The sequence below is a fragment of the Homarus americanus genome, unplaced genomic scaffold, assembly GCF_018991925.1.
Source record: "Homarus americanus isolate GMGI-L3 unplaced genomic scaffold, GMGI_Hamer_2.0 scaffold36734, whole genome shotgun sequence".
In the NCBI taxonomy this organism is placed as follows: domain Eukaryota; kingdom Metazoa; phylum Arthropoda; class Malacostraca; order Decapoda; family Nephropidae; genus Homarus; species Homarus americanus.
In genome coordinates this window covers 4,540,465-4,567,028 of record NW_024733126.1, presented here as the reverse complement: position 1 = coordinate 4,567,028, position 26,564 = coordinate 4,540,465, and the positions used below count along the sequence as shown (strand labels likewise).

Below are 26,564 nucleotides of genomic sequence, written 5' to 3'. Positions count from 1 at the left end.
GGCTCAGGGGATACTACTTAAAATGAGGTTTTTGGGTGTGAAGCGATGAACATTACAACACTGTTTCACTGCCCACCCCCCTAAAGGCTGGCTAACATAGACTAATTGAAATACATGTCCCAGTTATGCCTCGCCGGGTGTCTTATCTCTAGTAAAACAAACTTTGGAGTTGGTTGCGAGGGTAAGCCTAACGCAACCCATGACAATATTATTATTAGTATTATTATTACTAAGGAGGATTAACACGACCATGGCATTACCTAGTTATATTCACAACAAAGCAATAATTATTGTCTCCCTGCCAATGGCTCTTCTTTAGTTGTTTGCTATGTTGACTCTAAAAATAACTGTAGTTTTAGTAGAGTCGTTCTTCTGGCTTAAGTTTAACGTATTCCTCACTGGCCTCCCACACCTTCTTAGCCAAGCCTGTATCCTGTACTATGGATGCTGCCTTCCTTGACACCTGCCAACAGAAAAGTTATTATACATGATGACCAACATGGAACATGTTTATTGGTTAGAGAAAAACAAGTGCTCAGAAAAGAATATGAAAAGGTTTGCTTCTATATTGATAAAAAGACTGACTAAACAGCTAAAAATACACACAGGTAATTTGTTCATCTTCTAAGAGTCACGACGGAATATAAAGCGATTTCAAGTTAATAAAACATTGACCCTTAAAGTGGGCCAAGCAGCACGGAACAAATTTGGAAAAAACAAACAAACAAAAAGACAATGTTGATCAAAAACAGAAAGGCTTTACTGCAGCCAGATACTACAGTCTGTGGTTGATGAGGTAAGTATGGAAGTCTCTTTCTTGATAAATTTAGATCACCTGAGAGCGACTGACTCACCTTACAATCCTCAAAAACCTTGCCAGAGATGTCAGCACCTTCCTCAGACACTGCTAAGTGGACGATAGTCTGGGCCCCTTGTTCCTCAGTCTGTTAGGGTCATGAATCAGTACTGTACTCTATTTGGTGACAGGTAAAATGGTCCCCAGTTCTACCGCTATGTAAGTTCCAAGATGTTTTTCACTACAACGGTAAAACAAAGTATATTTTTTTAGCATTAAAATGTCATTATTTTATTGTCTAATCATCATTACATACGACAACACCCATCATCATTACATATAACATCATCAATCATCACTACATATAACACCACCCATCATCACTACATATAACAATATCCATCATCACTACATATAACACCATCCATCATCACTACATATAACACCATCCATCATCACTACATATAACACCATCCATCATCACTACATATAACACCATCCATCATCACTACATATAACACCACCCATCATCACTACATATAACAATATCCATCATCACTCCATATAACAATATCCATCATCACTACATATAACACCATCCATCATCACTACATATAACACCATCCATCATCACTACATATAACAACATCCATCATCACTACATATAACACCACCCATCATCACTACATATAACAATATCCATCATCACTACATATAACAATATCCATCATCACTACATATAACACCATCCATCATCACTACATATAACACCATCCATCATCACTACATATAACACCATCCATCATCACTATAGATCGGTAAAGTAGTTTCCGAGATTCTCGTGCGGACACACACAGAGTTGGACGCAACCCTCCGAGAGGCTCCACATTGTCTCACTGTAGTGCATTAGGGTAGACCACATTTTTGGTTTTGCCATTAGCAGCAAGTATGAACAGATTTTTGCCAGTTCCCACTCTGGGGCATCCAACATAGAACTGTACATGAGAGAAGGAAGGAAACACTTGCTATCCATGCCAAGTTTGTTCTGGGCGGCTCATTCGCTAGGCCACGGTAGAACGCCACCCTCGGGGAAGCTCCACATGTCTCACTGTTCACTCCCCAAAACTTCTTCTTCTATCAATATTTCATTAACAGTGTATGTAAGTTCCACTACAACGGTACAGCAAAGTATATTTTTTTAGCACTAAACAGTTATTATTTTATTGTCTAATCATCACTACATATAACATCATCCATCATCACTACATATAACACCATCCATCATCACTACATATAACACCATCCATCATCACTACATATAACAACACCCATCATCACTACAAATAACACCACCCATCATCACTACACATAACATCCATCATCACTACATGTAACATCATCCATCATCACTACATATAACACCATCAATCATCACTACAGATCGGTAAAGTAGTTTCCGAGATTCTCGTGCGAACATGCAAACAAACAAACCCACCCACACACAGACTGGCGGCTCATTCGCTAGGCCACGGTAGGACGCCACCCTCCGGGAGGTTCCACATTGTCTCACTGTTAGTGTTCAGTCCCCAAAACTTCTTCTTCCATCAATAGTTCATTAATGGTGTATGTAAGTTCCACCATGTTTTTCACTACAATGGTACAGCAAAGTATATTTTTTTAGCATTAAACCTGTTATTATTTTATTGTCTAATCATCATTATATATAACACCACCCATCATCACTACATTTATAATCATCATCCATCATCACTACATATAACACCATCCATCATCACTACATATAACATCATTCATCATCACTACATTTATAACATCATCCATCATCACTACATATAACACCATCCATCATCACTACATATAACATCATCCATCACTACATATAACATCATTCACCATCACTACATATAACACCACCCATCATCACTACATATAACAACATCCATCATCACTACATATAACATTATCCATCGTCATTACATATAATATCATTCATCATCACTACATATAACACCATCCATCATCACTACATATAACATCATCATACATCATCACTACATATAACACCACCCATCATCACTACATATAACAACATCCATCATCACTACAGATCGGTAAAGTAGTTTCCGAGATTCCCGTGCAGACACACACACACACACAAATACACAAACATACTTCTTTGTTTTATATATATATATAGATATATAATAATAATAATAATAATAATAATAATAATAATAATAATAATAATAATAATAATAATAATAATAATAATAATAATAATAATAATAATAATAATAATAATAATAATAATAATAAAAATAAAAATAATAATAATAATAATAATAATTAAAATAATAATAATAATAATAATAATAATAATAATAACAACAACAATAACAATAACAATAATAATAAGTCATTATTATTATTATCACCACCATCATCACTATTACCATTATTATGTTGTGTTGCAATTGTGTGTAAATGGGGCAGAAAGTCAGATCGGCAACCTGGGACTTTGTCACAATTTCTGTGATGCCATATAGCAGCAGGGTCTACCATTAAACAACACATTATGCTTCCAATATCTTCACAGGCAGTAGTACCTCCCTGTTTGATAGCTGCCTATATGCTTAGGTTAAGATAGATTTGGTTACGTTTGGTCAGGGGCCAAGTGATCTGAAAGTGTCGACATTCAGTAAACATTTGAAATGAACATAAAAACATAAAAATGGAGGAAACTGCAGTAGGCATTATTGGCCCATACTGGAGAGTCCTGTTTACACCCAACCCCGATCGCTTATATGATCATCTCTCTACATTAACACGGCCAAACATGTAGACTGCAGTGAGGATGTACAAAATAAAGGAAAAAAAAAGGAAGATAAATGGGACCTGAAGGTAAAGTAGTTGAATTAAAGTTTGTGAGCAATGCGTTAAGGTAGTGACCTTTGGCCCCAGATATGATGCTAACGAAATTTTACACACACAAACACACACACACACAACACATACACACACTGGGCCACCAACAACCACGACACCATCAACCCTACCAAAACCATGGTTATGCACATCAACCTCTCCTCCGACGTTGTCCCATCCCCTTCCATTACTTTAGGTCCCAACACACTCGAGGTTGTAGATTCCACATGACCATTGTGGATTTGATCTCACCCTCTTCTGTATATATATATATATATATATATATATATATATATATATATATATATATATATATATATATATATATATATATATATATATATATATATATATATATATATATATATATATATATATATATATATATATATATATATATACCTTGTTATGTACTTTTCCTTAGTCTGTACTCACCCCTGAAGATGTGAATTACACGAAAGCGCTTGGGAACTTCGTATTTTCTTTTTCCCTGTGGTTATCAGTATATATATATATATATATATATATATATATATATATATATATATATATATATATATATATATATATATATATATATATATATATCGTGTGGTTTTTCAATTAACCGTTAATTATTATTATTATTTTATTACACACACACACACACACACACACACACAGACACACACACACACACACACACACACACACACACACACACACACACACACTTTTCTTCAGCCTAATCCTTACTGTATTGTATTGTACAAAGACAAAAGTCGTGTCGCGGTTTTGTCTGAAGATTAAATACAAATCGTGAAACATCATGAGAGCCCTCTACCACAAGGCAGAGCGCACCAAAAGTTTTAGCCCTTCGGCATGTGTTTTCACCATATTTCACGACACGACTTTTGTCTTTCATTGTGCATGAGGTGAAGTTGAACTAGGCCTTGCTCCGCTGACGAGCCTCCAACTGCTAAGATTAGCCTGTCAGCCTTCCCCTCCTTCCCCCATTTCCTCCCCCTCACCAAGATTTATCAACATTCTCCCACCAACAATACAGTGCAAGCATTCATTATCAAACCACAATTTATATACAAAAGTGACAATTTAAACTCAAAAGGAATGGAAACAAGTGCAAGACAGCGACAAGTCGATGCCCAGCGATCGGTGGTCACGGCCCATACAGCCCTGACTGCCACACTAACACAAGATGTGAAATTTAGACTCACAGCTACACCAGGAGAGAAACATGGAGTCCCAATTCCACCAGGTTAGAATTGAGAATTCCCAATAACATCAGATGAGAAACAAGAACCCTATTCAACGCCCTGTGAGCTGAGAGACCTAGGCTTCCAGGACCATGTGATAGGTGTGTAAACAGGTACAGTTTTGACCAGATACCAGGACTGCACCTAGGTGTGAAACCTGTACCACGGGAAGGCGCCACTATCAACTCGCCAGACAGTTACAAGAACCGGCTGCCCTGTGACCACCGAGATTAATAATTTTCTATATGTATTGTTACGAACCACGCCATCTATTGTCATGATCTACCTACCCAGCACCACGAGCAACGCCATCTAGGGACGAAACCCGAGTATGACTAGTCTTAGTTACCACTCCTGGGTTTCCCTTCTCCATATCCTGGTTGTTGCGTCACCAAGTCTTCCTCATCAGCTCCAGTTCGAGGAGAGTTCAGTTCACTCTGGGAAGTGACCACACTAGGATCACCTATCCTGGAAACCTATGGCACAGTGACTACCTACCATCTTCTTCAATACTCAGCCTTACTCGTCAGCCATCTCAGCACTGCACTTGAGTATTCTGTAATCTTATATTGCCTCCCACCTCCACTTGCTTCTGTTTGTTGTATGTTGTATAAATATGTATATACTGTTAAGCCAATGTTGCGTATGTTTAGGTTAAGTATGGTTAAGGGTAATTTATAAGAAGCTGAATATTTTGTTAAGGAATTTATGGTACTTTATTATACGCAACAAAAACTCGCATCCTTTGTCTCCCCTTTTATAGTCCGATTGTCTTTGTTTTTTTTATTGTTGTTGCCTGTTGGGATCTGGGTAGACTTTTAACTATATTCTAAATCCCCAACTCGTAACAGTATGTTCACTCATGTTACTTCTCTTTTTGTACTAAAAGCCTTTGTCAATCAAGTGACCCACTCCTCAATTTCACCATATGTAACTTTTATCATATTTGTTTACTGTATAGCCTTTTGGCTCCCAAGTTCTTACACACACACACACACACACACACACACACACACACACACACACACACACACACACACACACACACACACACACACTCTCTCTCTCTCCTTGAAGAGCTATCATGTTAACTATAAAGGCCTAAAATTATACTTCAATTTAGAAAAAGTAATTATTATGCAAATAACAAACAGTATACAATACTTCTCCATCGGTACCAGTATAAATCCATATATCTGTTCGATATATTTTATAATTCATATAATCTTCTTAAATATCTGCCATGATAGACTGTTATATTTATCTATTCACTTATACTACGAATAGGACTTTATCTGTACAAAGCTAATGATGTAATTGTTTTTCAAAATGTTCATAAGTAAATCCTCAACTTAGTCACATAAAAGGATCCACACAAACAATAGTTCAGCGGTCAAGGGAGTAAAAAAAAGTAGCCTACCCCTCCCGGTGGTACATTAAAGTACAATTTATCTTAATCGAAGCTCATGCCGCCTTCGTATTAATAAAAAATGATGGCTATAATAACCTAAAATCATACAACATCCTGATTTTACCCCATGGAGTCAAGTTGAGTTGGAATATTGGAACTCTCTCCTGACACTACAGCGCACATCCTCAGCCTTTATTGTTGATGGAATGGCAATGATCCAGGCACTAAATAAAGATAATTTCATGACTTTCAATGACCTTGCTGAAATAATGTTAAGGAGGATTTTCAGTATCCTAAGGGAATCCCACTTTTGGAGCCATTAGTCACACTCATCTTTGACCGGTATGACTGCAAGTTATTTATCAAGACTGGTGAATGTCATCGCAAAGGATCAGTAGCTACTGAAGCCTTGCAGACTCATCGCAACATTGGCAATAGATCTATTCCACATAATCGACAGTTTCTAAAAGTAGGAGGAAACAAATCTGAATTGGTGTTATTTGTCAGTGATTATGAAATTGCCAATGCAAAGGAAAGAATACCAAGTGGCAAGTGAATTGTAATGGCAGGAGTATTCAGGGAGGGAGAGGAGGTCATAAAGGTGTCAGTTGATGGCACAGAGACCATGAATGAGCGATACAGCACATAGGAGGAGGCTGACACCAGAATGATTCTTCGTGCCAATTGCTTCTCTCAGTTTCCAGGATTATCATTCGGTCTGACGACACAGATGTTCCGATCCTTTGTACTACATGAACCAGATTGACCAATGAAGTATTTATGCATGCAGGCCACAGCGGAGAAGCATGTTACCAGGGAGCGGTTTATTCCAATTCACAACATAACCTCTAAACTTGGAAATAATATATGCCAGTGTTTACCATCACTACAGGCATTAACAGGATGTGATTCTACAAATGCAGTCTTTGGTACTAGGAAGAAGACTGCTTATTCAACACTTTGTAACCTTATTGCTTCAGGAAATTTGATTTGGTGTCAATTGGACCGATACTTGATTAGTGATTCTGATTATGCTGGAGCTGCCATTGCTACTGCCACCTTAACTGACTATGGCATTATCACAAAGGATGACAAGAGTCAGGTTACTGGACCACATAAGCTGCGGGATGCGAGACAAAAATACCGATTTAAGAGGCAAGAAATTGAGATGGCTAGTTTAGATAATTTGACGTCACTCTATTTTGATGGTAAGAAGACCGCCACTCGTGTGATGATAAAGAATGAGAAGACCGAGAAATGGAGTTCGAGGATGATGGTGAAAGATCATTATGTCATCATGGTTGAGCCTGGCAATGAATATCTCACACATGTGACTCCCAAGACTGGACACGGAAAGCAGATTGCCAAAACTATTCACGAGTTTCTGGTGGAGAAAAATCTAACCCAGCAGCCCATTGTGTGTGTTGGTTGTGATGGAACCAATGTAAATGTAGGATCAGAAAATGGAGTCATTCATCATCTTGAAATGTTACTTGGTCACCCGCTCCATTATTTCATATGTCAGCTTCACGGAAATGAGCTGCCTTTCCGCGCAGTTTTTTATCACTATGATGGTAAACCAAGTGGTCCTGAGCATTGGCGTGGTCCCATTGGAAAGCAGATCAAGGAGTCTTTGTCTGAGCTTCCAGTTGTCGCCTTCCAGCCAGTCAGTTTCCCTGATTTCCCTGTGTTTAATGATGAAGTGGAGAAAGATCTGTCCTGGGATCAGAAATACCTGTATAGGATTTGTAAAGGAGTTATCACAGGTGTTGTTGAAGATGACTTGGCTGCTATTGAGCCAGGTCCTCCCTGTGTGTCAAGGTAGAACACCTTATGGAGTAGAATCCTCAGGCTGTATGTAGCAACATCAAGACCCAGCCATGAGTTGAAAGGAATTGTCATTACAATAATAAAGTTCAGTGCTCCAATGTGGTTTTACATCAAGATACACCCTTACGTAACACACGGCTCAAGGAACGTATTCCAGTCCCTGCTATATATGAAACACCTGAATAGTGAGGAGGAGACGATAGTGAAGAAGGCTGTCCAGAGAAATGCATACTTCGCCCACACAGATGAACTTCTTGGTATGTGTGCAGATGAGGACATGACTGTTAGAGAAAAAGCTGTCTCAATGATAAGAAAAATTAGAGAGGAGAATCAGCAAAAGGAAGAATGCACTGGCAGATCTGAAGAGGAGGAGGAAGATTCTGATGCTGCTGTTGACGAGAATTTGGTTAAACTATACTGATGAGGAGGGTAAAGATGGAGATGGGAATGAGGATGTGCCTCCTGTAGTCAACATGAGAAAGGTGGTGACTCCGAAACTAAAGTGGCAAGCAAAAAACTATCATTCCATGATTAACTGGAGGAATGAACTCAAGACTGAGCCTCCTTACATTGCTTCTCTGTCAAATCTACAGGTTAATGACATTCTTGAGACACCATTAGTGGTGCCCAAGTGGCCAAACAGCACTCAGGCGGTCGAGAGAGGCATAAAAGTGATGACTGAAGCTTGCACTGAAGTGACGGGATACGAATCGAGAGATGGATATATTAGGCAAAGATTATTGTCTAGGAAAATGATGCCAAGGTTCCGCACAAAAAAGAATTTCAATATGAACTTGTAATGATTTTCTATACGGTGTACCTGTAAAATAACATGTGAATTAAATCGATGTCACCCATATAAAATTTATCATTATCCTGGAAAACATTAAATGACACCTAATTTTTGGTATACACTAAAAGTTGACAAAAAGTCGTTCGCGATGCGGCAGGGTAAGTATGCATGAAATGGCATGAAATTTTGCACAGGTGTTTGTTACAGCCATACAAACGATGCCTGAAAAGTGCAGCCTGCAACTCAAATAAAAGTGTTTTTTCCCTGCCCCCTATAGTACATGTATACACAAGGTACAGTAAAGTAGGTCATACAGGCAGCACAACGATACAAAAGCCCTTCGGAAGTATATTCAGGTTGAATTGAGCATTTTACAAGTTATATCGTATGTTAAAGCTTAAACTTTTTTATTTCTAAATAATTTTACATTTACTAACTTAGTACAGTACTGTAACAGATAAAGGTGTTTTTTTTATAAGTTATAAGGACAGATACATCAGGAAGGGTTTGGTTTTCAAGAAGGTATCATGTTTTATCAGCTATGGTGTGTGTATATGTTTGTGTGTGAGAGATGGTGAGTTGGTTTGCTTGTGTAAATATATATTTTAGTGTATGAGAAGCGAGTTTATAAACTGTTTAACATCGGCAATTACTCTATGAACAACACTCGGATGGAATCTGTAGACATGAAAAAGGATCTGATCGATGTAATTGACCAATTTTCACAAGTAGTGAAACAAGCAAGTGGAAGCAGCAGCGAAAAAAAAATCAAAATTCATGGAATCAACAAGTGTACATTTGATTACAGAAACAAGACAATGACAACTATTCAGAGGAGGAGAATTATGTACAATTATTTCAGAAATATTATCTTCAATATTTAGGCACGATGATTGCTTTATGACTAATAACACTTCAAGCAAAACACAACAGGACACATTTCACAAAGGCCTTTAAAGTACCACGCACAATGAAAGATAAAACCCGACCTAAGTCATCTTGTAAGACAGGCAAAAGGAAGTATGTCTTCTCTTAAGAAGCAAAAGACGGACGGAAGAGTCTACAGTATTTAATGGAGCTGTGAAGCAAGACCTGGCTTCATTTCCCGTTAAGTGAATCAGAAATACTTACCCTTGAAGAAAGTGGAACGAATACTTTGAAGAGCTTGCCAATCATGAAGCCACTAGACTTGGTGAAAATTTCGGTGGCAACAAATCCCGGACAAAGTGCATTCACCACCACCCCTGCAACAAACGAGTGCACATTTACAACATAAAATATGTACTATCGAGTAATACCACATATAAAACCCATCCCCTTACATATAACTTTTTAATTACAGTATCATTACACCTTTTAAGTGCCTTATGTGTCCCTAGTTTTCGCATGATGTCACATACTCCCATAATGCAACACGATCCTCTGGCCGGCGCCATGTTGTATGTATAGAATCACAACTGTCACCAACAACACGCCATACTAGACGCGACGATTTACTACTGCAGCTTCGTTTACAACATAATAGTGTTATCCAGTACGAAACAAGGCGGTGGTGATAAAGAAAACACACAGGGATATATTGATTCGTTAGACACATCGTCACGCACAAGGTGTTTGGAGAAATTGATACTTGTTGACAATGAAGATCCGTACAGAATTCCCAAATCAAGATGATCGGTAAAGCCAGATACTTCCCCACCGATAGCGAAAACATACATTATAACTTACACGATTTATAGAAAAGGTGCTTATATACTCAATGAACTCAGGGCATACAAGTCATTAGATGCCGACAAATTTTTCGTCTGTGGATGGGTTAAAGCAGTGAAGTGTATCAACTTTGGTGATAAATTCTGCTATCCGGCAGAGTTCGCCATTCCCAGAGTATGAATGCTACACCATTGCAGCCATGGACAATTATTTGTGGAAGAAAATGTTGTTGATATGATATTAACTAAAATATATTCCGTATTTATTATGCCTACCTTCAATGAAATTGTCGGAACAAACTTTGGAATGTTTGGGAGACAACCACCCTCCCCTGTTTATCCTAGAATTCCACAAATCCCTCCTCTTTGTAGACAATTCCCGTGTTTTATCTCCTTGATTATAAATGTCAGCAGGAATAGTGTGGAATAATCGGGGCTTGTCTTTCTTCTTAGATGTATTGTGGACATCCGACAACAACACATTAATTCACCATTATCTAGAACTTGCCTTTACAAAGTAGGCGTGTTTGTTTATGATAGCGATCACTCTAGCGTGTAACGTCTATTCTTACAAGATGGCAGACCGCGCAAAGAATTATGGGAATTGTAACAGCCATGCAAACTATGAATAAATAAAACCCACTTCGGATAAACAGGGAACCCTATATGCTAATCTTAACTTCTAAAACCCTTTAATGTTAATAAAAAAACCTTTATCTAAAAATCAAGACTTCTTAAATAAAGTACAAAACCTTAATCCGTTCTAATACCCTGAAAACGGAATTGCAAAATTAAGTGGTTCAGAAACACTTAAGCCTATGCTATATACAATAAGTTATACTCATTGCTCTTGCATCACCTTCATAAGTTGGAAGAGAACAAACTGCTAAAACTTGTTCCTTACTTATTACTATAACTTAAAAATTAGACACGAACCAAATCTGACAAAAGCTAATGATAGATGATTAGGTTGGTTAGGTTTAGTTTGGTTGGCTCGAGTCGTCTGGAAAAAACTTACTGCTCGGTGATTCTGTTTGGTTTGGTTTGGTTGAGTTAGGTTAAGTTAGTTTACGTTACGTTACGTTAGATTGGCTCGAGTCGTCTGGGAAAAAAAATTACCGCTCGTCGATCCTGTTATTAGTATTATTTAACATAGACTGTTTTGTCAAATCTTTATACCGAGTCAACTCACCAGTTCCCTTCAACATCTCTGCTAAATGACGGGCAAAGAGAATGTTGCAACTCTTGGACTGACAGTAGGCACGGAACGATCCATAGTCACCGTTCTCGTATATTAGATTCTGCAAAGAAAAATACATTACACCGAACTAATTATTCTACAAGTGAATGTTTAACCCCAACCCAACATTCTCATCCTTTACTTACACAACCCATCTACATGATCCCTCAACAGCTATTTGGACTAACACGAACATGAGACCCAGGCAATTCAGTACAGTAATTATTTATGACACCATCTATGATATGGATTAATCACTCAACCCCTTTAAAGTTGTTTTAAAAACCTTCATTTCCAGTTACTTTATTATTTACACCGTAAGAAGGAGGTACTGACCTTCAAATCTAGTGTCTTCAGAAATTTATGGGCCATTGATGCAGTCACCACTATTCGGCTGGGGCTACTTTTTTTAAGCAAACCTAAAATGTGATAATGGAATAAATACAAGGTAAATAGCTATAAGAGTGAACTGCTTTTCGTAATAAACTACAAAAAACACAATAGTGACAGGCATCTGGCATTATTTTATGTGTTGTGGAAGGAGAGCGAGGCACTTATCACAGCTCTTCTGCCTGAACAAGACGTCTAGTTTTCTAATAAGCAGATATAAGTAACATAATGGAAAATAACAAGATACATACATTAAATATGATTATTGAGAAAAAATAACTAATGTAGCACACTGGTACATGATTAATTATTATTATTATTGAATGTTCCAGTACTTTTTGCACGAGCATCACAAACATATGATTATTTTAGCAAATAAAAATTTAATAAACTTAACCAAAACTATCCTGGCATTAGGGCAGGTCCAAGTGCTCTGCTTTGATAAACGTAAATTTTAATGGTCCGGTTCTTGATGTAATATTTTCCTGACAGTCGCCCTCTTGAAAGAGGCCTGGATGGCAGTCTCTTTTAAGTTATCTGTTCCCAAAATTATATGAGCACATTGATATCTGTTAAATTTAAAACTTGCTTACAGTTAGTAAGTTGATTTATAGTTAATAATTTAACAGCAGTCAACAACTACAAAAAGTTGAATTTAACAATTCGAAAGCAACTCATATTTATCAATTTAAAAGTATTTCAGTTACTAATTTAATAGTAAAAGTGAATTAAGAAGACTATAATAATTCTAACCTAAGAGAAGGTTAGCAAGGAGGAAGTGACCGAAGTGGTTGGTTGCCATGGTAAGTTCCAGGCCGTCCTCAGTCAGTATTAGGTCAGCCTCACCTCCAATACCAGCGTTTAGAGCCAACACGTCTAACCTGAAATGAGAAGTTGATTGACAGTCACACTAAAAAACTTACGGAAATGAGAAAAAGAGTTAATGTATAGTTACAAGTCTACTTATATCCTGTATTAAATATTTAGAAATAAAAATAAAACCACTCTGTGGCTTATTTTACAGGCCTACTGACCAGAATGATTATTTATGAAAAACTATTACTGTATGTTGATAATTGCAACATATATTCGACGAGTGACAATATTATTCGCAACACACGTGACATGTCCTAAAATATATGTAATATACAGCCATATGTATACTTCTACTTTGAATATCCCTTGTTATAATGGTCACCCCCTCCCCCACCACTGTACCTCCTGCAATAGGTTAACTCTGACAACTTATCTTTCACTGAATAATTTAATCTTCTATATCACAGTTGTTATATACTGCACGAGTCATTGTATGGTCTTTAATGTTTGAACGTTTTATGTAGGTATTTTTGTTCAGTATTTTTACTAAACAAAAATAATGCCAGAGCATAAATCATACCTGGGTTCTTCAGCGAGTATTTTAGCAGCAAAATTCCTGACAGAGGTGAGGGAAGAGGTGTCCAGCTGTCTCACCAACACTTGGCTGTTTCCTGTGCTCAATTCGATGTTTTCTGACAGAAAATACGCAACTTATATAATATTCTCATATTCAAATGTACACAGATACACACAGGCACATAAGAGCATATTTTACATACGCATGTATGTAAACATATTTGTCAGAACATAATACTTTCCTCATCCGTTTCTTAAAAATACAAGCACATATCCAAGCGCACACACACACACACACACACACACACACACACACACACACACACACACACACACACACACACTCTTTATTAACCCCTTTTCTTCAAGAATGAACACAGACTTTTTTTTATAAACCATATAACAGAAATCTTTTATTATATTTCATTGGGTGAATAATTACCAGCGACGTCCCTTGCTTTCTTGAGATTCCTACAAGCAAGAATGACCCGAGCACCGCGGCGGGCTATGTCTCTCGCTGCCTCCTTACCAATACCTGGAGAAACAACAGAAGCAGCGTAGGAGTATTGCTTTATAATAGTAAACACCAATTCTTGTTTAATAAGTACTGAAAATTTGTAGGGGTATGAAAATCGATTAATTATAAAGAAAAGGCTATGGTAAAGTATAATTGACTGGTGCGAGGAAATATCTATGGAAAGTTTGTGAATGGAATGAAGCAAACAGTAAGTCAACTCACCTGCAGACGCACCAGTGATGATGACAGTCTTGCCCTTCATGCTGGCCGTGGAGGTAACCCGACCGGCACTGCGCCTGTGTAAGTACCCCGACACCATCACAAAGGCAAATAAGGCAAGCACTATGTATGTTGCTATCCATGCTGAAGTCGCCAACATTCTGAAGCAAACAAAAAAATATTCATGATACTAGTTATCACTTATTACAGTAGCAAATTACACCACGGCGGAAATAGCAGCCAACAGGAGAGAGAAAAGTTGGAGGAAGGTGTGAGGTGTGTGAGGAATACGGGTATACGTAACTTCATCTCACGTAATGGAGTTATGAAGATACATCAGTCGCGTCGTAATCTTACAAATAACTAAGATGAGATAACTTTTGATAATTTCCAAAAAAATAAAAATAAAACGAACAGACACGAAATCTAAAAATCTTAAGTGGAGAGTAAACATTATGATAATTATTGAATAAATTACAGATGCCAAGTGCCACATTAGTATGACTTGTGCAAAACAATGGTCACTATACCACCGAATAGCAATCTATCACAATATATCCTTTAAGAATGTAGTTTATATGTATATTCACAGCAAAACAACACAGGCCTATAGATGTGCACGCACCAATACTCGTCAATATCAAAAGGGAATTCAACCATAGCAACACCGATAACCAAACTGCATACTCACTGACAACAATGGAACATTGACTGTTGGTTTATATACAAGATGTTTGAGAGCATCGATGAATAACAGAAATATCGTCTCACAAAGGCTGCCGAGCGAAACTAAAAAAATATAAATAGGAAATGGCCGCCGTGGATCGATGTGTTGTGGGGGGAAGAGGGACGGTGTGTTAGGAAAGACGACCCCCTGGCCACTCTCCCTAGCAGGACACCTGCGAAGGAGGGTCAGGAGGAGCAGGTGTGGAGAGTGGTTGTCTCCAAGGGGACTAGAGTCAGACTCAGGAAAGCTGACCAGGGTTTGGAGTGCAGTAACCCCTACAAAGTGTTGGAGGAAGCTGGCGAGGAAGAGAAGAGGCAGGACGATGTGGTGCCAGGAGAGAAAAGGGCAGTTGTTCAAACCCTGCCCAGTGGTAAGGTCGTGGTAGTTGGGGACAGCCAGGTGAGGTTCTTAGATAGGACTTATTGTGCAACAGATAGGAAACGTAGGACTAGGGTGTGTTTTCCTAGGGCTGGGGTAGGGCTTATAGCTGAGAGGATAGATCGGGTTTTGTCAGGGGAGGGTACCAAGCCAGTAGTGTGTCTTAGTGTAGGAGGTAACGACATAGGAAAGGTTAGGAGTGAGGAACTTTTCAAGAGGTATAGGGAGGCGCTGGGGAAGATTAGAGATAGGGGAGGGATCCCGATAGTATGTGGTGTCTTGCCTAGAAGAGGGGTTAGTCGTGAATGGCTGCCCAGGGCAATTGCTATAAATTGCCGACTGGAAAAACATTGTGCAAGCAATGGTTAGGCGTTCATTGATAATTAACTGGCAACCATTCTATGGCAACGACTACCTGTACAGTAGTGACAGAGTACACGTGTCTTGCGCGGGGGTTGAGACGTTGTCTGCATCCCTGGAGCGTGAAATTGTTACTCCAAAGGGGGGGTTCCTGCCAGTAAAGAGAGGTGGAGAAAACAAGCAGGTCCTGGGGAGTAAAATTAGTTCCTCAGGACAAGGGGTAAAACAGGACCAGGGAAGGTAGGTTTAAATGTATACTATACAAACAGTAGGAGCGTTAGAAATAAAATGGACTTGCTGGAGATGGTTGTATGTACCGAGAATGTATAGACATCATAGCACGCTTTTCGAAACCTGGCTAAATCTGGCGAACAAGAACTTTTATCAGAGTACCACATAGAAGGATACAACCTTTTTCACAAGAACAAGGGAAGGTAGGAAGAGGGAGAGCCGCACTTCCCTTTTCATCAGGGATACATTAAAATGTTGTATAATAATTCTAATATAGTGGTAGTTAGGAACCGAGTCTGTGTGGGTAGAAATTGAGGGTGAAGAGAAAACTAATTATGGGATTGATTTACAGGCCCCCTGGGTAAGTTTCGAAAGAAGCAGCCTACCCATATGGCAGTGGAATGAGTAGGGCAGCAAAATACAACAACTTGTGCATTATGGGGATTTCAACTTAGAAATATTGACCGACACCATTGCAGGTGACTATGAATCTGAAAAAACTTCCTAGAAGCAGTACAGACATTTTTTACAACAACCAATTACATAGAACCTACTAATGGTGACAATATATTAGACCTAGTATTAAAAACAAAGAAAATATTACTTCAGAGATATCACAATAGGGAAGAACTAGGAAACAGTGATCACAGAGGAAGTCAGGTCTGCACTTCTAAATTGGGAAACGAAAAAACAATGACGATATGATCAGAGTACCAGACTTTTGATCGGCGGATTGCGAGGGGTAAAAAGGTACCTAGGTGAGGTCGCCTGGGGAAACAGTCAGGTCAGTCCCCGAAGCGAACGGGTGAGGTCACCGGCGACAACAATTGACAACACTTTAATATATTCCACTAGTATACTATGTAAAAGCACAATAACAAACATACCATACAGAAAATTAGGTCAAATTAGAATGAGCCAAGGTGGATGACCCAAAAAATTAAAACATGACATAGGAAAAAAGAAAGGACTTTGCAAGAAATTGAACTGGAGGGAAGAAGCAGCTCAGAAATAGGTATAATGAACTATCTAGGAATGTTAAGAAAAATGTAAGGAAGGCAAAAGAGGGACTACGAAATCAGGATAGCAAGAGAATCCAAGCGCGAGTCCCAAGGATTTTTCCCAGGTATATAGGACAACAAAGGTCAAGGACAAAGTGAGGCCTTTAAAGTCAGAGAGAGAGGGGAAGTGATCGAGATAGTGAGAAAATAAGCAAAGCATTGAACAGCTACTTTATCAGTTTTCACATGAAGAAATTCAAGAGGAAATGCCAGAGGTGGAACTGGATATTTAGGGAAAATGAAGAAGAGAAAATTAAAGAATATCAGTATCAGAAAAGAGGATGTTCTTAAGAAGATAAATAAATTAAAGAAGACAAAATCCCCAGGGCCGGACGAAATTTTCCCTCGAGCTTTGAAAAAGTGTAAACAGATTGAAGAGACCCCTCGTAAATTTATTTACAAAATCATTGGACAAGGGAGTTGTGCCAGATTTGTGGAAGCAGGCATATGTAGTACCCATATTCAAAAAAGGAGACAGAGAGCATCATCAAAATTACCGGCGGATTAGTTTAACGTCAGTAGTGGGGAAATTTTTTGAACCATTGAGAAGCAAATATCAGCCAGTCGCATTTTAGAGAAAACAAATTAATCTACGACTCTCAACATAGGTTTACAAAGGAAAATCTTGTCTAACAACTCTGTTGACATTTTTAGGAAAGTCTTCGAGGTAGAAAGATAATGACGAAATTACGATGTTATTTACTTAAACTTTACAAAGCGTTTGACAGAGTACCGCATAAGAGACTTAGAAAATTAAGGCTCATGGTATCGGGGAAAGTTTTAAATTGATAAAATCATGGCTCATCAGATAGAACACAGAGGGTCAAAGTGAGATGGTTAACAATCTGAGTGGGGTTGTGTAACCAGTGTTCCATTAGGCCACTTGTTCAAAATCTACATAAACGATCTAGATTCTGGGAACAATATGGCATAAGCAAGTTTTAAGTATTTGACAATTCAAAATAGGGCGGCAGATTGATTCAGGTAGGGATGCAAATGCACTACAGGAGGATTTAAATAAACCTGCAGGAGTGGTCAGAAAAAGTGGCAAATGAATTTCAACACCAGTGTGCAAAGATGCTGCTACTCTAATAGGGTGTGTCATAGAGGGAAAGATCAGCTAAAACTAATGGCCCATCACTTTTGGTAGATTTTATGTGTATAAAACAGAAAAATAATTTCAGTTTCCAAATATTTTGCAACCTTTTGCTAGGTAAATTTTAGCGTGAAATTTATCGAAAAATCTAACGTACAGCTGCATTAGTGCATAACAATTAAATAGTGAACATTGCTTTCTGACTTCATTCTTAACAACCCAACTAACAAATATTTTTTTTCTGTTTCAGATTCTGATGCATTTATAAGTTGATAATATTTTATGAAGGCTGCTTAAAAGTCAGACGAGGAACCAAAAATCCAGCCGTATCTCAGTCACTATCTTGGGTCTGGGAGAGAGCTCCTGAAGTCGGAGTTGCTTACATTGAGAGATGCTTTATACGGTGTTTTAATCAGCAAATCAGTGAAAAGAACCAAAGAACCCGTACAAACAAAGACATTGCCAGTGATATGACCAAAGCTGTCTTGGCACAGTACACTCTGGCTAACGCCTGTCTGGGCCTCCAGTCATAACAACAAGTCAGAAGAAGATTAGTGCAGAGACTGCTAGCCAAGTTGGGGAAAAGGCAAGAGATATCTCTTGGGAGAGGAAAACTTGCAAAGTTATGACAGCTTTGCCAAGCAACTGACCAGTTATTTGACATAATTACTTGCAAGTGCCCAATTGTTCTCTGTCCTGAGTTTAGATGCGCATCGTGACTGTAGAAATCCGGAGGCCCACATCTCCTGTATTTGCAAGCGTGAACTGAAGATTCCTTGTGATCGAACTGGCATTTGTCAAAGCACAAGAGAGAGAAGACTGGCAGTATAGGCTCTCATGATTTCTAGCCAAGATATTCCGGAGTCCAAGAGACAGGAGGCTGCCACAGAGAGACAGAAGAGGAGTAGAGTTGCCGAGGAAAGACTTGAGAAGGCCCAGGTGAGGTAAAAAGGCCGATGATTGAGTCAAGCTGATTCAGAGTTTAATGACTTCCCACGGCTGATCCGAGTGCTGACCAGGAGAATTTGGTGACTTTGTCCCTAACCCAGAAAAAATAATGATCCCAAACCTTCCAGCAGGCATAAGATTCGAAATAGGAAAGATATCCTGAGCATAGCTCTGGCCAGCATGCGACACCACACTGGTCTCATAGAGAAATCGCAGAGACAGCAAATAGCTGCCTGGATTGACGGTGGTTTGATAACACCTGATGATGTTCACCTGGTGATAGATCATAACAAAGTAAGGAGAGCTCAGGAGAAACTTGTCAGTAACTCCAGAAGTTATAGTTTGATAAGGGAAAATGGAATCAATTGTTTGTTCTTTGATGGAGAAGGGATGACACACTCAAAGTGTTCATGAAAGTTGAGATTCTGACAAGTTGTTCCCGCCATGGTGAAGGAGGAACACTACTCCTGCTGCAGGAACCAGGAGGGAAGTATTTGTGGCATTTCCTCACTCCAGAGAAAGATGACATCAGGAACCAGCCGAGAGTAGTGGCAGATAACATTGTGAACTGGCTCAGAGAGAGGAACGTAGACTGTGACGCTGCAGGACATTGAGGGACAGTACCAACACCTAACACAGGTGGCAAGGGGGGTCATACAGTGGATAGAGCGGAAGATTGGGTGAAGCTTGCCCGATTGTTTGTGACCTCCACACCAACGAGTTGCCACCAGACAGGTCTGGATCCAGAGCTGATGGCAAGCACTCTTTTCAAAACAACAGATGGTCTGGTCCTCTTGGCAAGATGCTGGACTCTACACCGAGTTAGAAATAAATCAGAGCTTTGAAAAATCACAAAGGCCCTCCACTCGTTGAGCTTGCACATACCGTCATTGACGACCTGAGTACTGACCAGTACTATGGGTTACATGATATGGTGTCATCAAACTGGGGTCATATGCCTGATAGACTTGCTTTACCCGCAGAGATAGGTCCAGTCTCACATTCTAGGTGGCTCACAACGGCTCTCAGGTTCTGTGAATTTGGGTCGCCCATCATAAACTGAAAGGGAACCAGCTTCGCCAACCTGAGACTTATTGTCCAATTCATCGTGGAGTGTCTACTTGCCAAATTGGTTCAACACCAAGGTCAAGTCATCGTTCACCGAAGGTCCGAGGCATGTTCTTTCCAGCTTGAGCTCTGAGGAGTCAGCCAAGGAAGGTTGTTCAGATTGTGGAGCAGACTGTGAGGAGATCTTCCGGTATACCATCCTGAGGCAGTTCTGGCAGACAATGCTCTGCAGTAAGGGATGAGGAGGAGAGAAGAGGCAGTCAAAAAGATCTTGATATGAGACTTATGAGAGACCGCGCCGACGAATCAGTTGGTGACGATTCCTTCAGGGTCAGGAAGACTCCCAGTCAATCTATAGGTGCCAAGACTTCACTGATCTCATACAGATCTGGATAACATCCAGGCTGGCAGTGAGCCCCCTCTTACCTGCAGCCTCACCACAATGTTCAAGCCGTGAGCTTTCCTGACAACCCTTACAGATGTCCCTGCCTGGCCCTCGCGACACCCAGAGTATAGAGTGTTGTGTACAGCAAGATGCAGGCCAGCAGTCACATGTACAGCCAGGAGAGGAGGGAAGGCTGGGCATCCGAGCTCAGGTGGTCAGCAGGGAGGTGATGAGTAGAAACAGAAGCAAGAAAGACATGTTCTCTTATGGTGTGCAACACCGGTCGTAGGTAGTAGTAAAACCGGCTTTTTGTATTTGATGATTTTGTTTTCTAAAGGAATATTAAATTTAATAAATGTGTCAAGATCATTCGTTTCACTATTCTGGATCATTTTCATCCTAATAAATTAACCTGATACACTTACTTTACTTTAAATAAGCTATTTAGTGGTGTTGGTAAAAGGGTGGGAATACTGAATTTTCATAAGATTTCGCTAAAATTTACCTAGCAAAAAATTAGAACTTTTCAAATCTGAAGATATCACATGATTCTGCACATAGAACTACATCATTAATACCATGGGCCGATTTTTTCAAACTAAAAAAAAAATTCGCCTCCGTATGACACACCCTAATAATATTGAAAGAACAGATACCTGTCAATGTAAACAGCCTTAACAACATCAACCTAGAGAAGTCGACTTGTGAAAGAGACTTAGGGTACTTGTAAGCCCGGACCTAAGGCCTAGAAAACTGTGCGTTAGTGTTCGAAATAAGGCAAACAGAGTATTAGGTTTTATACCTAGAAGTGTAAGCAATAAGAGTGCAGAGGTCATACTGCAACTATATCTTGCACTAGTCAGGCCGCACCTCGATTTTGCTGTTCACTTCTGGTGTCCTTTTTATAGAATGGATATCAATTCACTGGAGTCGGTGCAGCGAAGACTGACGAAAATGATTCCGGGACTTAGAAACCTTCCATATCAAGATAGATTAAAGAAACTAAACTTGCATTACCTAGAAAGACGAGGAGTGCAGGGAGATATGATAGAAGTATTTAAGTGGGTGAAAGGAATCAATAAATGAGATATAGATAAAGTTCTTATAATATCCGAGCAGGATAGGACTCGTAGCAACGGAATTAAGTTGGATAAGTTTAGGTTTAGGGGGGAGACAGGAAGGAACTGGTTGGAAGACGAGTGGAACAAGCCTAGCAACTTTGTAGTAAGTGTTGGAACGCTGGAAAGTGTTAAAAGGAGGCTAGATAGATTCATGGATGATAGAGTGGTAGTAACTCTTGACAGGAGCTGCCATGCACAGGCCAACCGGCCTATTGCAGTTTGCACAGCACTGTTAGAGGAATGGTTATGGCGATCATGGTTCACCGGCATGTATAAAAATTTCCAGTCTCTATGTACAAGATCGTGAAGCCGTGAAAGAACCACGCAATAGTTCACACAGTTAACTATTTTTCAGTTAAGTAATTATACGCCAACAAGATTAACATGAGATGAACAGGAGTTATATTATTGTTTCAATAATTTTCACCTTTGTCAGTCTCTTTCTATTTGTTTCACCTGATTATAACCATTGTGAACAACGTTGTGACTGGCAAGGCAGAGGACAGAGTCTGTCCTCATAAAAGAAGGGTTCACTGGGAAGCTTTAAATGCACCCATGGGTTAGATATTGTGTAGTGGTGAAGGAACCTTGTAAATACATGGAATGTGATTGTGAGATCGTTGTTAACGGTAGTACACTCCTGGTGGGTATCGTGTCTCTCAGGACATGAAGAGGTGAGGGGAGTATGCCAATTACTTCTTGTTTGTATGTATCTGTGCTTCAACACCGTACTGCATGTTTTTTCACCACGTACACTAATCAACAATTACAATTAAACAAGGGTAAATATATCGTATAAGGATTCGTGTCACAACCAGGTGTCTTATAAGTCACAGCTGCGGTCAAATAATAGTTCTATCTCTCATAATTTTTAATGTAGTTGGACTGGTGTTACTAACGTTGCTCGTTGAAGCACAGTGATAGCATTATAATAAATGGTAAATAAGTGATCAATGAGCTCAGGTATAGATTACATTATCTCAAAGGTCAGATAACAAGTCATATCTACTTACGTCGTCTTGAAACCCTTAATCTGTAGAAGTCTTAGTTTTTGTCTCAATAAGAAAATACAACTCAGCTGAATGATTGACTGATTTGTGGATTTAAGGCTCAAAGCCAAGCACTTGGAGTCAATGGCCATTCAGCTCTGTAAATACAGTTGAGAATGTACCCCTCGGCGCGTAGATATTTTCCGATTTACTCAATACCGATGAAATGTGGTAAACGTTTCCGTGCAATAAACCCGACATGGTAAAGCAATACGATCTGAAATTTATCCACTTTTGTTAACCAGACTGGTAGAAGATTGTGGGAATTTCGAAACTTCACAAAATCCTGGTGATCTGCCGTTTACTAGATATGTCTTGCAGAGCGACCACAGCACTGAATAGTAAGCTCGATTTATGCAAAATTCTAATATAGATAGGCGAAGCCAAGAATTCTATACTATAGGAGGTAAAGATTATAGGGAGGGAGACACACATTTCAGTGAATGCATTGTTCTTTATTGTCTTGTGCACATTACTTTACCATCTACCATGAGATACAGTTACTGGGCATATATATAACTTGTTCCAACAACACAGGGAGTAGATTTCCCAAGGAGCCAGAGTGGTGAATAGTAAACCTACTTTTGTCAATGTTGACTGTTCATTAGTTTTTATGAGCTCTTTCTTTAATACACTTAGTATTGGAAACGATCTACTCTTCAGTATTGCTAGTTAACATCAGAGTATCAATAGGATATATAAAGTGAACCGAATAATGTATTGTCGAAAATATTAGGCTGGATAAAAGTTTTGGGTCAATATTCGATTTAGGACCGACCGTGACTTTTTGGGCGAAATTATGTTTTCTCTGCATATTTCGACGTGTTTTGAATGATTTTCTACGTTAATTTCCTGTGAAAATTCACCATAAGGGAAACACAACCCATCCCTTATGAGTCAACTTGATTTAAAAAAAACGAGCGTGAAATACACGAATTAGCAACAATGCTAATACAGGAGTAGTGTATGACCGCGATCCTCAGAATAACAGTATTATATCCTCACCATGTTTGCCCCACTTACTGTTCTGAGTCTGCTTTATCCACCATGGATTTAGTGAAGAACAAATATCATCTCTCATCACCAATGAACACCTTCATTGTTGTCTTAGTGAAACTAACACACCATTTGTACTAAAGTTTAAGGAAATGCGAAGCGCAACGTGTCACTTTTCACAGTAATGGTGATTAACCAGTTAATTGAAAACCTGCAGTGTTTTACTGTGTTACAGAGAGTTACTTTTTTATTCATTCCCTCAGGGTCCGTCTTCGATAAGGGGATGAATGATTACTTTTGCATTGTCGACACATTTTGAGTTTATAAATACATGTAACCATAATTATATCCTAATGTGAGGTTGTGAACTATTATTTGTTTGTTATTACGTCATTTTAAATGAAGCCTTTTATCCGGACCTTTGCCACCCAGGAAATTTGTGTGACTGAACCTTCACATATACTGTAGTAATTGAGTAGCCCTGTCCTAAAGCAAAGAATCTCTGGTCAAGCATATCACCCTCTTCTGGCGATATTATGGACACTGAGTTATGGTAACTTCCATAGTGTTGTCATATGAGTGGACTATCTGTCACATTAACCATATTTAAATTCCGCCCATAGGAACCAGCTGCGAAGTGTATACATGAGGGGCGGCAAAAATACTGGTAGACCACCTACCCACCACTATCTATGGTGGCCACTATAAACGTACCCTGGACGAAGGAATAATCGACAATAAGTAGAGTATAAGTCAGACAAGTGGCATTATTAGATGCCGGTTCGTTATTTTCAGAACTCTAATATGCACTTGATCACGAATGTCACCGTTTGTATGTTCAAGATTATTTATCTTGAGGTATGTAATTTTTAAATATCATCCCTGGTTAACTGCATAGTCCTAGTTAAAGCAGAACTTTACCCAATAAATACAATATATTTTTTAGCTGCTACAATTCCCATGATAGAATATATAAACCTAAGCAATTAACAGCATCCTCATTTGATGAATAATTCTATAAAACGTTTTTAAGTACTGTACATACTCAGGTTACTATGAAGCAGGCAGCAAGTGACCCCACGGTACCGTACATACACAATTAGGTGGACTGTGGATGATAGGCGCTGGCTGGTGTCACTACCTTGCTGGGTGTAGCAGAGTGAGTGGAAGTCGAGAGATACCAACATATTTTCAAAGTACATCAATTATAGCAAACCCCCTCCCTTAAATATCTTGTAATTGATTTATTTACAGTACATATATAACTTCAAGGAAAGATATTTCATTATATAAAAATCCATAATAAGTTGAACATTACAATAAATATATGCAAAATAATGACCAACTGATTACTCTCACTTGTTCAGCTGCTACGTACTGATTACTGGTACGTAAGGATATAACTCGTAAGGGGCAACGTCCTCAACAAACTAGGGGCAGTGTCCACAACACACATTATGCAGTGTCCACAACACACATGGGGCAGTGTCTACAACACACTAGACCAGGGGAAGTGACTTTACATTTTATTATACGCCTCTGTTTTCTCGTGGATGACAACACAAATTATTCTATTATCCGTAATAACTTCAGAAAAGTTTGTTTTTGTGGTACAATATTTTCTTAAGGTTCTGCAGATATAATAATAGTGTCCTTTTGTTGGGTTTTCCACTACAGCATTTATTACAATGAATAAAATGCAGAGCATATGAAAAACAGCTTTGAATTTACTCGGGATCTACTGTACATGAACGTCAAAAGACGATAACTGTATAGAGAAAGAGATGTGGATGTCATCACGTATTTCAGCATTTAAATAGCTAAGGTTTATAAGAGGGTAGTCTAGGTTGGTATATTCACTGGCTATCAACAATTATATGGCAACTAAGGAGATTGAGAAAGGCTGAAATGTTATATAACTCTGCTTCAACAACTCGAGGTGCGTGTAATGTTGGTATGCTAAGGTTCACTCCCTCACAAATCAGAATTGTATTTTCCATGATTATTCCATTTTACTGTCCACGGTCGTACATATTAGTTTACGTAAAATCAGGCGATTCATATTACGCTCAATAGTCCATAAAACATGAAGCTGTAACTTCTTTATTGGGTCCCCCAGCAGAGACGTTCGTTTTCTCACCTCTTCAGTACGCCTGAGTCCTCCATTTTCTCTCAAGTACAGTAGTATCGTGACTCTGATATTCCTAAGTATCTCATCTCATGTTATGAAATTTGAAATTGCAACTGAATGCTTATATGTTACATTAAATTAAATATGTCTGATTACAGATGAAACATTGAAGATCCTTTGTGAGTGATGTTGAAAGCTTCAACTGTATTTACTGGTAGTAAAAAATCAAGTTAGAGTAGAGTCTGCCAGTAGAAGTGACGAATCCCTGAAATCGTCCTTGATGATGCCCTGAGTTTCCAGCTGATACTGAAATTAGATTGTAGTGGATTTCTCCCCTACAAACGCTGTTTGTCTCTGCATAGCCGACCCCGCAGATTCCACAGTGTGTGCCTCGTGGTCAGTCAACCAGGAAGAGTCAGAAGCGGGAAACAGGATGATAGGTCTCCACTTCAACAGTCACAATCCAAGTATAAGAAATAATGGACAATAGACAAACAGTAAGAACTTTAAGAATAAT

At 38.9% G+C, this 26,564-nt stretch overlaps 1 protein-coding gene across 1 annotated transcript; it reads right to left on the bottom strand.

The window, feature by feature from the left end:
• Positions 1–253: 253 nt before the first annotated feature.
• LOC121869307 (retinol dehydrogenase 11-like) lies at positions 254–25,091 on the bottom strand. The gene is made up of 10 exons (XM_042370558.1): positions 24,966–25,091; positions 14,500–14,663; positions 14,203–14,295; positions 13,765–13,876; positions 13,122–13,249; positions 12,315–12,397; positions 11,931–12,039; positions 10,161–10,273; positions 855–944; positions 254–463 (listed from the first exon to the last, which is right to left on the bottom strand). The coding sequence occupies exons 1-10, from the start codon at positions 25,007–25,009 to the stop codon at positions 356–358; spliced, it is 1,044 nt and encodes a 347-aa protein (XP_042226492.1). The 5' UTR covers positions 25,010–25,091; the 3' UTR covers positions 254–355.
• Positions 25,092–26,564: the final 1,473 nt, after the last annotated feature.

Bases quoted from the DNA above. Each gene is read 5' to 3' on its own strand.
- LOC121869307 (XM_042370558.1), bottom strand. From the start codon at position 25,009: ATGTACGGTACCGTGGGGTCACTTGCTGCCTGCTTCATAGTAAC. The intron at 14,296-14,499 runs GTGAGTTGACTT...TTGTTTCTCCAG, and splicing joins CATCACTGGTGCGTCTGCAG to GTATTGGTAAGGAGGCAGCG. The intron at 464-854 runs GTGAGTCAGTCG...TTCTGTTGGCAG, and splicing joins AGGTTTTTGAGGATTGTAAG to GTGTCAAGGAAGGCAGCATC.